At 35.8% G+C, this 15,495-nt stretch overlaps 1 protein-coding gene across 2 annotated transcripts in view; it reads left to right on the forward strand.

Annotated features, from left to right (window-relative positions):
• Window positions 1-15,051, forward strand: part of LOC311610657 (olfactory receptor 4F15-like) — a gene marked incomplete at both ends in the record, with an annotated part of 28,226 nt that extends 13,175 nt beyond the window's left edge. The window contains one exon of one of the 2 annotated variants that reach the window (XM_084862164.1): window positions 14,395-15,051. In XM_084862164.1, the coding sequence (XP_084718290.1) occupies window positions 14,395-15,051 (657 nt within the window). Of the gene's footprint in view, window positions 1-1,329; window positions 1,904-14,394 lie in introns of those variants that run through there. The other variant, XM_084862165.1, reaches the window with a different exon arrangement.
• Window positions 15,052-15,495: the final 444 nt, after the last annotated feature.

Below are 15,495 nucleotides of genomic sequence, written 5' to 3' on the forward strand. Positions count from 1 at the left end.
ACCTATATGTGGAATCTAAAAAACACACACAAATGAGTGAGCAAACAAAACAAAACAGACTAATAGAAAATAGGCTGAAGGGATGATTTCCAGAGGGAAAGAAATCATGCATGGTGGGTAAGAAAGACGAAAGGGAATATACCGGTAGTCAATAATATTGTGGTAAGTTTGCACAGTGACAGATGATTACTAACATTAATGAAGTGATCACATCTAAGGTATAAAAATGTTGAGTCACTGTATTGTATACCTGAAACTAATGTAACTAATATATAACTACTATCTACAATAATAAAAGCACAATATGCTTATTAGACCAGACAACCTTCTGCCAGGGCTGCGAGGGAAACCTGGGTCCCCAGGTGCCAGAGTGAAGCTGATGCTGGCAGCCGGGGGAAGGAAGGACTATGCCTGCATGAGTTTTGTGCATCAGGCCTCTAGTACGTAAATAAAAAAGGTGAACCAATTATGAAGTTGTTAACTTGGTATTTAAAAGCATGTAAAGATGACTATCTATTCCAATAAAAGGATAATATGCTAATTAGACTGGGCATGTTCTGGACTACTGAAATACTATTAATTCATAAGAAATCATAGTCAAACTTATTTGAAGATAACATATGTTATTGAAGTAGAGCACATTGAACAGGAGGATATAAAATACGCATGTAATCCTAAAGAAAGAAAAAGTAAAAGAGATCCAGAAATATAATGAAACTTGTAATAGTAGTTTTGAAAACCATATGTCATGTGGGAACCAGCTGACTGCTTTAAGTAGAAGTCGAGTGTACATGTAATGAAGAGTATTTGGTTGTGTGAGATGTTAATATTATGATTGTTTTCATGGACTGAAGACTTTCTTTCTTGAATACTAACACTTAGCTATACATTTTTTTTTCTTTCCCATTTTCTTCCATTTTCTTCCTTTTAGATAACATGAACATGGACCTTGGTGTTTGAGACAATGGATGGAATGAATCACTCCACAGTATCAGAGTTTGTGTTTCTGGGACTCACTAATTCATGGGAGATTCAGCTTCCCCTTTTTGTCTTCTCCTTTTTGTTCTACTTGGCTGGCATGATGGGGAACCTTGTCATTGTGTTCACTATAACCTTGGATGCTCACCTGCACTCCCCTATGTATTTCCTCCTGGCTAACCTCTCTGTCGTTGATATGTTTTTTTGCTCAATCACAGCCCCTAAAATGATTTGTGATATTTTCAAGAAGCACAAAGCCATCTCCTTTTGTGGATGTATTACTCAGATCTTCTTCACTCATGCTGTTGGGGCCGCTGAGATGGTACTGCTTATCACTATGGCCTTTGATAGATATGTGGCTATATGTAAGCCTCTCCACTACCTGACTATCATGAGTCCAAGAATGTGTCTATACTTTATAGTCACTTCCTGGATTGTTGGCTTTATCCACTCATTGATTCAATTAGTTTTTGTGGTAGATTTGCCTTTTTGTGGCCCTAATGTATTGGACAGTTTTTATTGTGATCTTCCTCGGCTCCTTAGACTTGCCTGCATAAATACACTAGGACTGGAGATCATGGTTACTGTCAACAGTGGGCTTATTTCTGTGGGATCTTTTGTCTTGCTGGTCATTTCCTACATATTTATTCTGTTCACTGTTTGGAAGCACTCTTCAGGTGGTTCATACAAGGCCCTCTCCACTTTGTCAGCTCATATCACTGTGGTGGTTTTGTTCTTTGGGCCGCTGATGTTTTTCTACACATGGCCTTCTCCCACATCACACCTGGACAAATATCTTGCTATTTTTGATGCATTTATCACTCCTTTTCTGAATCCAGTCATCTATACATTCAGGAACAAAGAAATGAAAATGGCAATAAAAAGATTGTGCAGTCATCTTGTGCATTACAGGAAGATTTCTTAAATGAATTGGCTCTATAGGAATCTATAGATTCTCCCTCATGCTGGATGCAGAGGAAACATTAAGAAATTTCAGAGAAATATTTGAGACTTAGGCCATGTTATGTGCCTAGAGATCTAGTACTATTAAATTATGGTATCTATTTCATCATTAAATTAGAAATGATGCTGTTCTTGGATACTCTGTACATCAAAGTGTTAAACACCAAATCATATGTCCTTTGTAACATGTGGTCTAAGAAAGTGCCATGTAATTGAGCAAATAATGGTTTATTTTTTTTCTATTTTGGACAGATTATTCTATTGATAGATGGAATATGTGTTTATATTATTTTCATCTATTTACTACATAACCATTTTGATTTTAATTTTCTTTTTTTCCTAATCTGCCTACTTTTTACTTCCCCAGTATCAAGATATTTTGCTTCCTTATCAGGCTCCTTTATCTGTCAGTATGGGAAATTTTTAATTCTGTATTAGAATTTTGAATTTAAAGCTAGAATGAGTAACCAATATCATTTGTTCTAATCCTCTCTGTTGTACATGCTAAAACTGAGGAATTGAACAGTGACTGGAATGTTTCCAGAGACACACAGCCAAACATCACCAGAGATAGTTAGGCATAAGAAACTATCTCTGGATCCTAGGTCAGTGCCCTTGCCCTTCAAGTCAATATTACATTTAAATTTCTGCTCATATTTCATTCTTTTAACTTTTTCTTATGATTTATTTGAAAGGTGATCTTTACATCTCCCATTTGTATTCCTTCTTCCTAGTAAATTCCCATTAGCATTGAGCACGTCTTTATCAATTCTAAATCCTTTCCTAATTTCTACTGCTAACATACATTTCCTTGTTCAGGACATACTAAAAGTGGATTTTAAACTATTGCATTAATTATTAAAAATGTTTAAAATTCATTATTAACAGTATTTTTTTTGTCTACAGTGGCGTTCAGAGAGATCTTTGATTAAATTCTATTTTGTAGGCCTAAAGTTCCTCCCAAATATTTACATTTAATGATGTTCCTTTTTTTTGATGGGAAACAATGTGATTGATGAATTGTGTATTCTGTTTTAGTAAGTCACACTTGAGATCATTGTGTTTCTCCCCAAAAAATAAATGTAAAATATTTAAACAAATAGAAAAGAAAATATTTATAAAATATGTGTGCAGGTTTTCTTTACCCAGAAATCATGCAGTCTAAGTATAGGTATTGCTTTAAGTGTTTTACCTTGAATTTTATAAAGCAGATATCCTCTTTATCCCCATTTTACAACAGAGGGGTCTGAGGCACAAAGATGTTAAATGTTCTCAAGGTCACAATATTCCAAAACTGAATCAGAAAGAATTTGAAAATATGAATAGACAGATTACAACTAATGAATTTGAAGCAGTAATAATAAAACTTTCAACATGCAAATGTCCTGGACTGGATTGCTTCATAGGTGAATTTTACTAAAGTAGTCCAAAAAATTCAAGAGGAGAGGAGATTTCCAAGCTCATTTGTACTCAATACCTATATAATTGTATTAACCAATATCACTCCAATAAATTAAATAAAAAAAGATCTTCAAGGTCTATTGAGTAATAAACCTGGCTCAAAGTAATAGAGTTTTGATTCAGGATCTGTTATCCTAACTCCCACATTATGGATCTCGGATAATAACTAACAGAATAACTCATTTAATTGAGAACAATTTCTATATGTTAGCTTTCCACACAAATGGGAACCCCATCACTCCCAAATGGAGGAGAAAAAACAGCCTAGTTTGTATATAGTTATGATGTTATGCTGTATCTAAATGGCTATTATTGTACATTAAACTTTTCTCAGCGATTGCCTTGAAGAATAATGGTGAAGGAAAACCTTTCTAATGGAAAGAACCTCAGGGAATACCTTTCATTGTACACTTTCTTTGGAAGTAAAGATGGCTTGTGGCACAAATCTTACTAATTTGTAAGCAGGACTAATGGTTTGTTTAGTTGTTCAGAGCCTAAGAAAGAATAAACTCATAAAACATTGGTGTTCTGGGGAGAGGTATATAGGTGGATTTCTCAGAAAAACACAGAAAGACGACAGTATTCATGACCATGTAAAATCCTATTAGAGGTTATTCACTCACTGTACAGGAACAAAAATACCTATCCCTATGGATGTCAATCAGCTTCTTTCCCCAGCTGCTCTAGAATTGCTTAACTGGCACTAAAGTGGCCATGGTAGCATGGTCGGCATCTCTGCATAAAATCAACAACATGAACTTCCCCTCACTAAGCCTGATCTGCTTATCATCACTTTGTGCTCAAGTGCTTTTCAACACCAAAGCAAATGGACAGCACCCTGTGTAGTACTATATCTCACCCTACTCTGAGAGGACTAGCTGTCTACCTTGTGGTAGATTTAATGAAGTTAAACTCTTCTTTCATAAAATGGGGAAATGCTTCTCTTCATAGGAAATTTATCTCTAATCTCACTCCATAGGGATAAATATTATTTATAAATACATCTTACAAAAAGTTATTTATACGTAAGTATATATGAATACTTATTATAAATATCTATTTTATACAAATTATATGAAATGTATAAAATATATAGTTATACATATATGAAAATACTATAGGTATCCTCTCTAATAGAAGAGAAACTTGCAAATTGACTGCACCTTCGCTACATCCACAAGCCATGCCCACCAGCCAATCAGAGTGAGTATGCAAATTACTCAACAAAGATGGCGGTTAATTTGCATATCCAGGCCAAAGCGAAGACTGAAGACAGTGTAGAAAGAAGCCAAGCGCTGCAGAAGGGAGCGAAGCTACGAGAAACAAGCAAGCAGAGTGGTGGAGAAGACAGGGAAGCAGGTGGGGCAGGGAGAAGGGAGGGAAGCAGGTGGGGCAGCAGAGACCAAATATTTATGGGTGAAATTCATGCTTTCTATTCTTCTTATGAACTTTGGTTTAGTAGGTTTGGAGATCTAGTAACCCAGGGAAGAATGTTTTTTTTTTTTTTTTTTTTAAATATCTTTTATTGATTTTTCACAGAGAAGAAGAGAGAGGGAGATAGAGAGCTAGAAACATCAATGAGAGAGATACATTGACCAGCTGCCTCCTGCACACACCCCCATTGAGGATGTGCCCGCAACATAGGTACATGCCCTTGACTTGAATCAAACCTGGGACCTTTCTATCTGCAGACCGATGCTCTATCCACTGAGCCAAACCGGTTTCGGTGGAAGAATGTTTTAAAAGAGAACACAGCTAAGTCTAGTCTTTGGCCACTTTGGGGCCTTTGTATCACTGAACCAGAGAGAAAAGTACCTGACTCTGACATTTCTAGGAACTGAGGCAAAAAATGCAAGTCCATGCCCTCGCCAGTGTGGGTCAGTTGGTTGGAGTTATCATTCTGTGCACCAGAAGGTTGTGGGTTCAATTCCTCAGGGAATATACCTAGGTTGCAGGTTCCATCCCCTGTTGGGGCATGTACAGGAGGCAACCAATGGGTGCATCTCTCTCACATGCATCTCTCTCTTTTTCTTTTTCTCTACCCTCTTCTTTAAAATCAATAAAGAAAAAGAAAATTTAAACAGGAAGTCTACTATTTATATGTTAAAATATTTGAAAGTTATAAATCAAAATAACAGAACTTTAATACAGTATGTTCTGTCCTGTCTATGTTGATCAATAGATATAACTAAAGGCCCGTGGCACGACATTTGTGCATTGTCGAGAGGGCCCTCAGCCTGGCCTGTGCCCTCTTGCAGTTTGAGATCCTTCAGGGGATGTCCGACTGCCGGCTTAGGCCCGCTCCCCTAAGCAAGCAGTTGGACATCCCTGAAGGGTCTTTAGCGCTGCTATGGAGGTGGGAGGGGCTCCTGTCACCACTGCTGCACTCGCCAGCCATAAGCCTGGCTTCTGGCTGAGTGGTGCAACCCCTGTGGGAGTGCATTGACCACCAGGGGGCAGCTCCTGCATTGAGCATCTGCTCCCCGGTGGTCAGTGCATGTCAAAGTGACTCCTCATTCCGCTGTTCAGTCAATTTGCATATTAGCCCTTTATTATATAGGACTAGAGGCCTGATGCATGAAATTAATGCAAGGGGCTCGGCCCTGGCAGCCCCAGCTACCACCACCCTCTTCTGGGCAATCTATAGTGGAGGCTCCCTCCTCCCCATTGATTGCCCCTCAAAGGGTGGTAGCTGCCTTGTGGCACCATGGCCCTGCCCCCACCCACTGGTCATCCTGGAAGATTGTTCCACTGCCCGGTCTAATTACCATATTAGCTCTTTATTATGTAGGGTAATTATATGATATATATATATATATATATATATATATATATATATATATATATATATAAAATCCTGAAAAGCCAGGTTTGTAAAATTGGGGAAGTTCCCAAAGAAATGTGAAAAAAAATTCCTGGGTTTTAGAAACCAGAATCTGATCTAGAAGAATGGGAATAAGCTCCAGGTAGACATGTCTCTTTAGTTTTTTGAAATCTTCACACCATGATGAAAGGTATGTCTGGGAAGGTGCCTGGGCTGACCAGCAGACCCTGAGTGATGGATGAACACATTGTTCTGACACACGTTTCTGTGAAAGAGAGGGCTAAGGGACTGTTTTACTTTAGTACTAAAAGCAGTCCTGTTTTCCTGCCTCATTGGCTTTTTATTGTAACAAGAGGTTGAACTCAAAATAACCTCTAGGTACAATAAGCAGGGTAGGTATCCTTGAGAAAATATATATGTTTCTGAAAGGTTGTGTCTTTAAAGACTAAACATAGAGATTGTAGCAAAACACCCTAGGGGATTGGAATTGTTTGCAAAAGTCAAGGTAGAGGTTGCTGTTTTCTGCAAGGTTCCCTCAGAGGCCCATGACCTATTGGAGAATCCTCTTTATAGACATGCCAACCAAGTCCCGTGCTTCTCCTCAGAAGGGCCAATTTAGGGTCTTTTGTAGGGTAAATACCAAGACAGGGAATCCTCTTATTTGGGCCTAAGAACAGTATTCATTGTTGGGTTGACAGATCCCAATTATCAGGGGAAATTTGAATTCTATTCCACAATGGGGACAAGTCCAGAATTCAGGGGCTTTATTGGAGTGCTTCTCAATATTTTTTTGCCCAGTGGAAAATAGTGGAATTCCATTAAGCAAAGGATCATCTCAAGGCTGGTAATCTACAGGAATAAAATTTTGTTCATCCCACCAGGTACAGTACCCTGTCTAGTCTAAGTACTGATAGAAGATAAGATGAAATGAGGGAAAATGTTATCAACATAGGTCTCATGACCAGCTAATACAAAAGGAAATTTTTATATTTATGTTTTATATTAATTATAATTTGTTTCCCCTTTTACTTACACAATTCATATGATGTACACTGTGGATGCTAACATTTTGGGTTTAGATCACTCTGCAATAATTTAATGGCTAATTATTCTATGATGTTCAATTTCTTCTGTTCTGATATTATCTGACCTGTCCTATTTGTTCCTGGGATGAAAGACGGGTGGATGCAGAGAGAAAAGAATAGCTTTCATTTGCCTCTTCAGTTCCACTTATCCCCTCTCCAACTGACTTTGTGCCTTTTTAAAACCCTTTCCCAGTTACTTAATTTAAATGTGCCAATATTTTTGGTCCTAGCAGGAACTAGACTGACACAAGTATACAAAATTGAAAGTCAAAATGCTTGTTTTCCCAACTAACAATTCCACTCTCCTAAAGTACTTATCAAAAAGGTTTATTCTCTATTTGTTCAAATATGGATATTTATTTATATGGACAATAACATAATAAAAATGCTATTTGCTACCCAGAATTTCATTCAACAGTATGTTTTGTACTATATAGAATTTGAACTTGATTTTCAGTGGCTTCAGAGAATTTGACTGTATTGATGTATTATAACTAATTTATCATCAATTGATATATGTTTCTGTTGTTTCATTTAATTCTAAACACTATTCACTGGAATAAAGTTCTGTATAGCTAAATCTTCATGCACATCAATAATTACTCAAAATATGATTGTATAAAAATGAAGTCTTATGTACATTCTTCTACTATTTAAACTATACTAAATATTAAGCACATTGGCTCTTTTGGAGATGATCACGATGATTATAGTTTTTTTGAGTTAATATTTCCAATTTTCAGAGATTAATTTTAATGGGTAACTACCAATATTTATAAAATTTCCAACAAAATAGCATTAAGATTTCAAGCAAAAATATTCCATTCTTGTTTCCTTCTTCCTCTCGGTTGTCTTATTATTAATTTTTAGATCTTTTGGTTGCTCTGGTCAAACCAAATAGTTCTCTAGAGGCAAAGTCTCTTGATCCATAAGCTCTTTCTAGATTCACTCTTTTACAGTATCACTTGGTCACTGTCCTCTTGAGCTCTAATAAGCTTCACTTGTTGTTATGGCAGGATTTTATATGGCCCTTTGTGTTAGAGAACACAGGAAAATCTCAGACTCCTGGAAGATGCTGTTCTCTTCAGACAGGTAAAATGTAAGGATGAAAATAAATTTAACAATATCTTTAGTTCGGACATAATTTTGTCTTTGAAATTGATATGAATACTAATATAAGCCATATACTCAAGTGCTTGAGTGTTATTCTAAAGCAAAGTAGATAGTGTCCAGGATATGAAACTGAATAGTATAAAAGAATAATTTTGAAAAGTTTATTGACATATTGGAAAAGCTTAACTAACCTTGACATTTAGTTTAAAATTAAATTGTTGCTCGAGTAATGTGAAAGACATTAGAAAAAGTCAAATGGTTTTGTAATAGCTTGGATTCAGCATAGGTTGCAACTAATTGCTCTGATCTCAATGCTGATTAAGGAAATGATTCTCACCCTCTGCCACTTAATAAACAGGCAAGACAAATTGATGATATATGGAAATATTAAAAAAGGATAACTGTATTTTTCCATTAAATTTTAAAAAGAGATTGGTATAAACTGATCATCTTCTGTGAAAAGGGAAGCAAATTTATTAGGAACTTGTCAAGTTCATAAGATGGAAAATAATTTTATAGAAACTTCAGTAGAAATAAAAGACATGGAGTGAAAAAATAGAAAACTGAATAAATAATTTCCAATGTAATGTAATTTTAAAATATGGTGTAGAAAATTAAAAAATAAACTACCAGGAGATTGAACTAGTTTCCTTGGTCTTTTATCATTTAGAGTGTTTTATATTAATTCTATATTAAATTTTTTTGGACGAAAGGGAAAAAGTGAGAAAGAGATCCTCATAGATAATATAAAAGGTGTTTAGTTTGTTGAGTATTGCAAACAGAAAGCTAAAGAGTGATTAATTTGTTGTATTTATGTACATAAAGTTTTTTGAAAAGACACATAATTATTTATTAATTATTATTTTTTAAAAATATATTTTTATTGATTTCAGAGAGGAAGGAAGAGGGAGAGAGAGATAGAAACATCCATGATGAGAGAGAATCATGGATCAATTGCCTCCTGTGGGCTCTATCCCCAGCATCCTACTGGGGATAGAGCCCACAACCTGGGCATGTACCCTTGATTGGAATCGAACCTGAGACCTTTCAGTTTGCAGGCTGATGCTCTATCCACTGAGCAACACTGGCTAGGGCAAGAACTATTTATATTTCCCACAGTTATAAACAGTAAAGTAGAGGTGACCTTAGATTAGAGGAGGCAGGATTTTACTTGGATATAAGGATGGTGTTTTGTGACAGTTTATTTATTTTTTTACTTTATTATTGTTTTTTATTGTCTAAAGTTTTACATATGTCTTCTTTTTCCCCAAATGACCTCCCTCCAGCCATTCCCACCCTGGTGACTGTGTCTATTGGTTATGCTAATATGCATGCATACAAGTTCTTTGGTTGCTCTCTAATCCCATCTCCCCTACCATTTGTCTCTAAATCAATCCATTCTTGTTAATCAAGTTATGTCAATCATTATATCCCACATATGAGTGAGATCATGTGATATTTATCTTTCTCTGATTGGATTATTTCACTTAGCATAATGTTCTCCAGTTCCTATACATTTTGTAAATTTATTTTAAAGACAAAAATGCAGAAAGTTTGAGCTGAGGGAGATGTTAAACCCACAATATTTTTAAATTGAGGAGGATATTTATATGGACGATTATTTATATTAGTATCTTATTTAGACCTAACAGCTGTCTGTGTTCAACTTGAATAGTTTATGATTTGGAATCTTAGTTACCAATATTTGTTTCATCTATAAATGATTAAATATCTAGAGAAATTTGTTCGGAGAATTAATCAATTCCCTATGGATAAAAAAAGATTAATCATAATAAAAGGTAAAGAGTTAGGCCTTGTCTTTTGGATCATGGATATTTAATTATTTAAAAATTATGAATATAGCCCTAACTGGTTTGGCTCAGTGGATAGAGCATTGGCCTGTGGACTCAAGGGTCCCAGGTTCAGTTTTGGTCAAGCGCATGTACCTTGGTTGTGAGCATATACCCAGAAGGGAGTCTGCAGGAGGCAGTTGATCAATGTTTCTCTCTCATGGATGTTTCTAACTCTCTATCTCTCTTCCTTCCTCTATGTAAAAAAAATCACAAAAACCAATAAAATATATTTGAAAAAAAATTATGACTATAATTAAATGTTTAAAGAAAAGTTAGTTCAAAGCATAGCCAATCTATAAGATAAGATAGTTTCAGAACACCATTATTCAGGAGTTTTTCCCTATGGGCATTTGACAGATTTCAGGTAAATAAACATATCCTTGTACCTCCATCTAGAAATCTCTCTGAGTTTTGCTCTGGACTTTTGAGATTTGGATTCTGACTATCTCAAGTGACTTTAAACCTGTGATGATTCAAACTTTTCAAATTTCTAACTTTTCCTAATATTTGAATGGATATATTCTCATGTTTTTAATATTTATGTCTTATTCTGCTTTAAATCTAAAATTTCCTCTTCTTACCTATTTGATAGAGATTAGAGAGCCAAAAAAAACCAAATACATTCCTGCCCCATGTGCACAGCTGACAAAAGCTTATGGAGAAACTATCATAAGAGGTTTTGGCACAATATCATCCTTTTTATGTTTTCCTTTTAATCTCACTTATTTTTCTTTTTCCTAAAACTTCTTCACTTTAAAAAATTACTTTTCTATGATTTATATTTAATATTATTTTGTATTAGTTTCAAGTGTACAGCATAGTGGTTAGACAATCATATACTTCACAAAGTGTTCCCACAAGATATTTCAGTATCCACCTGGCATCATACATAGTTATTACAATATTATTGATGATATTTCTTATTCTATATTTACATTCCTGTGACTCTTCTGTAACTACCAATTTGTACTTCTTTATCCCTTCACCCTTTTCACCCAGTCCCTCAATGTCCCTACCCTCTGGCAACCATCAGTTCTCTGTATCTCTGAATCTGTTTCAATTTTGCTTGTTCATTTATTTTGTACTTTAGTTTCTGCAAAAAGTAAAATCATATGGTATTAGTTTTTTCTCTGACTGACTTATTTTTTTCACTTTTATAATCTCTCATTTTTTATTTAACTCTATTGTTTAGGAACTATGTAATCATGTAACCCATACTCATTAATTATACAATTAGTCATATTACTATGTATTTTAAATCACCTAAATACATCCTCTTTTACCTTTCAGATATCTATTTCCTGATATATTTACATATGCCTATTATGTATTTGGTATGACTAAGTTTTGGGACACATTTAATAATAAGACAGATGTATTCCTTAATTTTATGGGAGTTGCAGTCTCATCAGAAGATAGAACAAATAAAGTCAAGAACGACATAATTTTACTCATATGTGGGATATAAAGTAGAAAGCAACAAATGAACAAACATGACAAATAAGCAAAAACTCATAGGCACAGACAACAGTATGGTGGTTACCAGAGGGAAAATGGTGTGGGAATAGTAAAGGGTAAAGCAGGTTAAATATATAGTGATGGAAGAAGATTTGACTTTGGGTGGTGAACACACAATGCAATATCCAGATGATGTGTCATAGAATTGTATACTTGAAACCTATATAATTTTATTAAACAATGTCACTCCAATATATTTCATTTTAAAAAAAGAAAAAAAGGGAGAACAAACAAAAAACCCCCAATGAATAACATTTGTAGTAAGTACTACAAATAAATACAGTGTTTTTTGAGAAAAATATATTTAATAAATATAGGATGGTTTTTATTTTGATCACTAAAAGAGTATGAATGTTATACTCAATTATTATGTACTAGGGGAACAGTGCATGAATTCATAAACCTTGAAAGGAACTGTGGGCTACAAGGCTGTGGTGGGCACAGGGCAGATCTCAGCCCATCCTCTGTGCCCTGCTTGGCCCCTCCCACCACATCCCTGGTCCCCTGTCTGCTGACAGCCCCGCTCCCAGAGCCGATACTCCCATGCACTGACAGTGACATTGGGGCCGGTGCCAGCATCAGGTGCAAGTGGGGTTGGCACCAGCAGCTGGTGTGAGCTGTGGCTGCTGCTCCAATCGCCCCTCAGGACTGGCAGCCACCACTCATAACTGCTGATGGCACTGAGTGTCAGCTGTGGGTGCTAGCAGGGCCAGTGCCCCCTGCTCACCTGCTCCATCCCACTGTGGCTGATGCCCACCATGTTCTGCTTGTACCTCCTGATGGTCAGCACCCATCATAGCGGTTGTTCAGTTGTTCTGCTGTTCAGTCTGTTTGCATAGTAGGGTTTTTTATATATAGATAGAAGAAAGAGGTAATCATAATATGTTATTGAAATATCTTTTCTATATGGAATTTTTCTGGCTGACACCATTTTATTTTTATATTCATTTATTTATCTCATGTGTTAAGCACTATAATGGACAAATGAAAGAAAGATACGTAAAATAAAAATTTACTAAATAATTACATATTAATATCTATGCATTAAATACACAATTACAAAACAAGTCCTTCCACAAAGCCTTGAACAAAATGCTTTTCACTACACTATGATGCCCTTCGTAGTTTTAAGTTTGTCAGACCATGTGGTAAGTACTCTAGGGCAATGCTTCTCAAATTACTTTTGGTGAAAAATTAGTTTTTAGCCCCCAATTCTTCATGGGTTGAAACTTAATAAATACAAAATCACACACTTGAATTTTGTTCTGATGTAAAATTGTCCTAATATGATGCAAACTGGTAACAGACAATTCATGGACCACTGAATTGGACCACTGTGTGGACCACTTTTTCATTGCTTCAGTGAATCCAAATATGAATAAGTCCCAATCTCTGCCTTCAAGAAGCTTACAGTGTGGTTAGGGAGTTAGAATTGTACTCAATTTATTAAAATACAAGAGATAGTAAAATAAATGCTGGTAATATAACATAATACCTCACAGATATAATTAAAATTTAATGAACCTTCATGATAAATATATCCCAAAGATAGGGAGTCAGAAGGATTTGTTTGCCAGAATAAGGCTGGTGGTCTTAGAAATGGATGAAATAGTTGAAAAGTAGTAAAGAGTTTTGTGTGACTAAAGCCACAATATATTAATCTTGAACCAAAAATCAAAAGGATTTGGGGTTGAACTCTTTCCTATTACCCATGTTGATTAATCTTGTGTCTCATGAAGAACATCATACTATCTACCCTGGAAGGAAGCAGAGGGGTATTAAATGCAGAGAAAACATGGTGGTTATACTAGTAAAATAAATATTAGTAATAATAATGCAAGACATCATATGTATGGTAAACAATTAAGTAATATTTAAGATAAATATGTTCTCAGAGGTGGAGACTGGGGAGGAAAAGGAGAAGGGTCTGTCAGATAAAGGTTTACAGGCTTGGAAAGGATTGCAATAGTAATTAGTTATGTGAATGGGGCCAGATATTAGTTTTGAAGCAAAAGATAAAAAGATTTGAGATTGAATTCCTGTTATTAATGTTGACCATCTTATGTCATGACTAATATTATGGCATCGATACTGGGAAGAAACAGAGGGTATTAAATGCAGAAACAACTTTGTAGTAGAGAACGACTACACATGAAAACCACCAATTTCTCTGTGGTCACATTTTAGAGGCCCTGGCATATTCGGTCAGTTTTAATGCTAGCGTAGATAAAGACTTTCATAACTTTGATCTCCTTCCTAATTTATTACATAATTATTATAATTTACATTTTTCCAGGTAGCAATGCTGACAGAGCCAACAGATGGAGCGAATCACTCTGCAGTGTCAGAGTTTGTGTTCCTGGGACTCACGGATTCCTGGGAGATCCAACTTTTCCTCTTTGTGTTCTCCTTCACATTTTATGTGGCAAGCATCATAGGAAACACCTTCATTATGCTCACTGTGATTTATGACCCTCACTTACACTCCCCCATGTATTTTCTGTTGGCCAACCTCTCCTTCATAGACCTGGGAGTTTCTTCCGTCACTTCTCCCAAAATGATTTATGATCTTCTCAGAAAGTATAGAGTCATTTCCTTTAGTGGCTGCATCACTCAAATCTTCTTCATCCATGTCATTGGTGGTGTGGAGATGGTGCTGCTCATAGCCATGGCCTTTGACAGGTACATTGCCATATGTAAACCTCTCCACTACCTAACCATCATGAGCCCAAGAATGTGCATTTTATTTTTAATGGCTGCCTGGATAACTGGCCTTATCCACTCCATGGTTCAATTGGCATTTGTGGTAAAATTACCATTCTGTGGTCCTAATATTCTGGATAGCTTTTACTGTGACCTTCCTCGGTTCATCAAACTTGCCTGCACAGACACCTACCAACTAGAGATCATGGTCACAGCTAACAGTGGATTCATCTCTGTTGGCTCCTTCTCCATGCTGATCATTTCCTACATCATCATCATTTTCACTGTTAAGAAACACTCTTCAGCTGGTTCATCCAAGGCTCTGTCCACACTGTCAGCTCACATCACTGTGGTAGTTCTGTTCTTTGGTCCTTTGATATTTGTCTATGTGTGGCCATCTCCCTCCACACATCTGGATAAGTTTTTGGCCATCTTTGATGCAGTTATCACTCCTTTTCTGAATCCCATCATTTACACATTCAGAAATCAAGAAATGAAAGTAGCAATTGGAAGAGTATGCAGACAGCTGGTGAATTACAGGAAGATCTCTTAAATTATGCCTGTATTCCAAAGATCCCTCACTGATTGTTGCTGTTTATTATTGTAGTCAAACTCAGAGAGAAGCTCTTCTTTGCTCTACTTTAATTTTATTATACACACTGATATTGAATCCATTTTGTTTCTCACTCAGAAGGAAGGAACATTCATTTTTGAAAGGGGAACGTTACATAAAGTATTTGTAAACCAACAATTTTAATAATCTTTACCCCACATTTCTAAAGAATAATATTTATATGAAATAATTTCTGGAAACACACAAAAGGGCATACTCCTTTAAGGTCCTAAGAACATTGAGAAATATATTCTAATACATCTAATCCAGTATGACTTTAACTTAAACTGATTACATCTGCAAATACTGTAAGACTATATTTCCAAGTATGATCACATTCACAGGTATTGGGGGTAAGGATTTTAACATATTTATTTGGTGGAT

The sequence above is a fragment of the Pipistrellus hanaki genome (assembly GCF_964339955.1).
Source record: "Pipistrellus hanaki genome assembly, chromosome: 1".
NCBI classification, from domain to species: domain Eukaryota; kingdom Metazoa; phylum Chordata; class Mammalia; order Chiroptera; family Vespertilionidae; genus Pipistrellus; species Pipistrellus hanaki.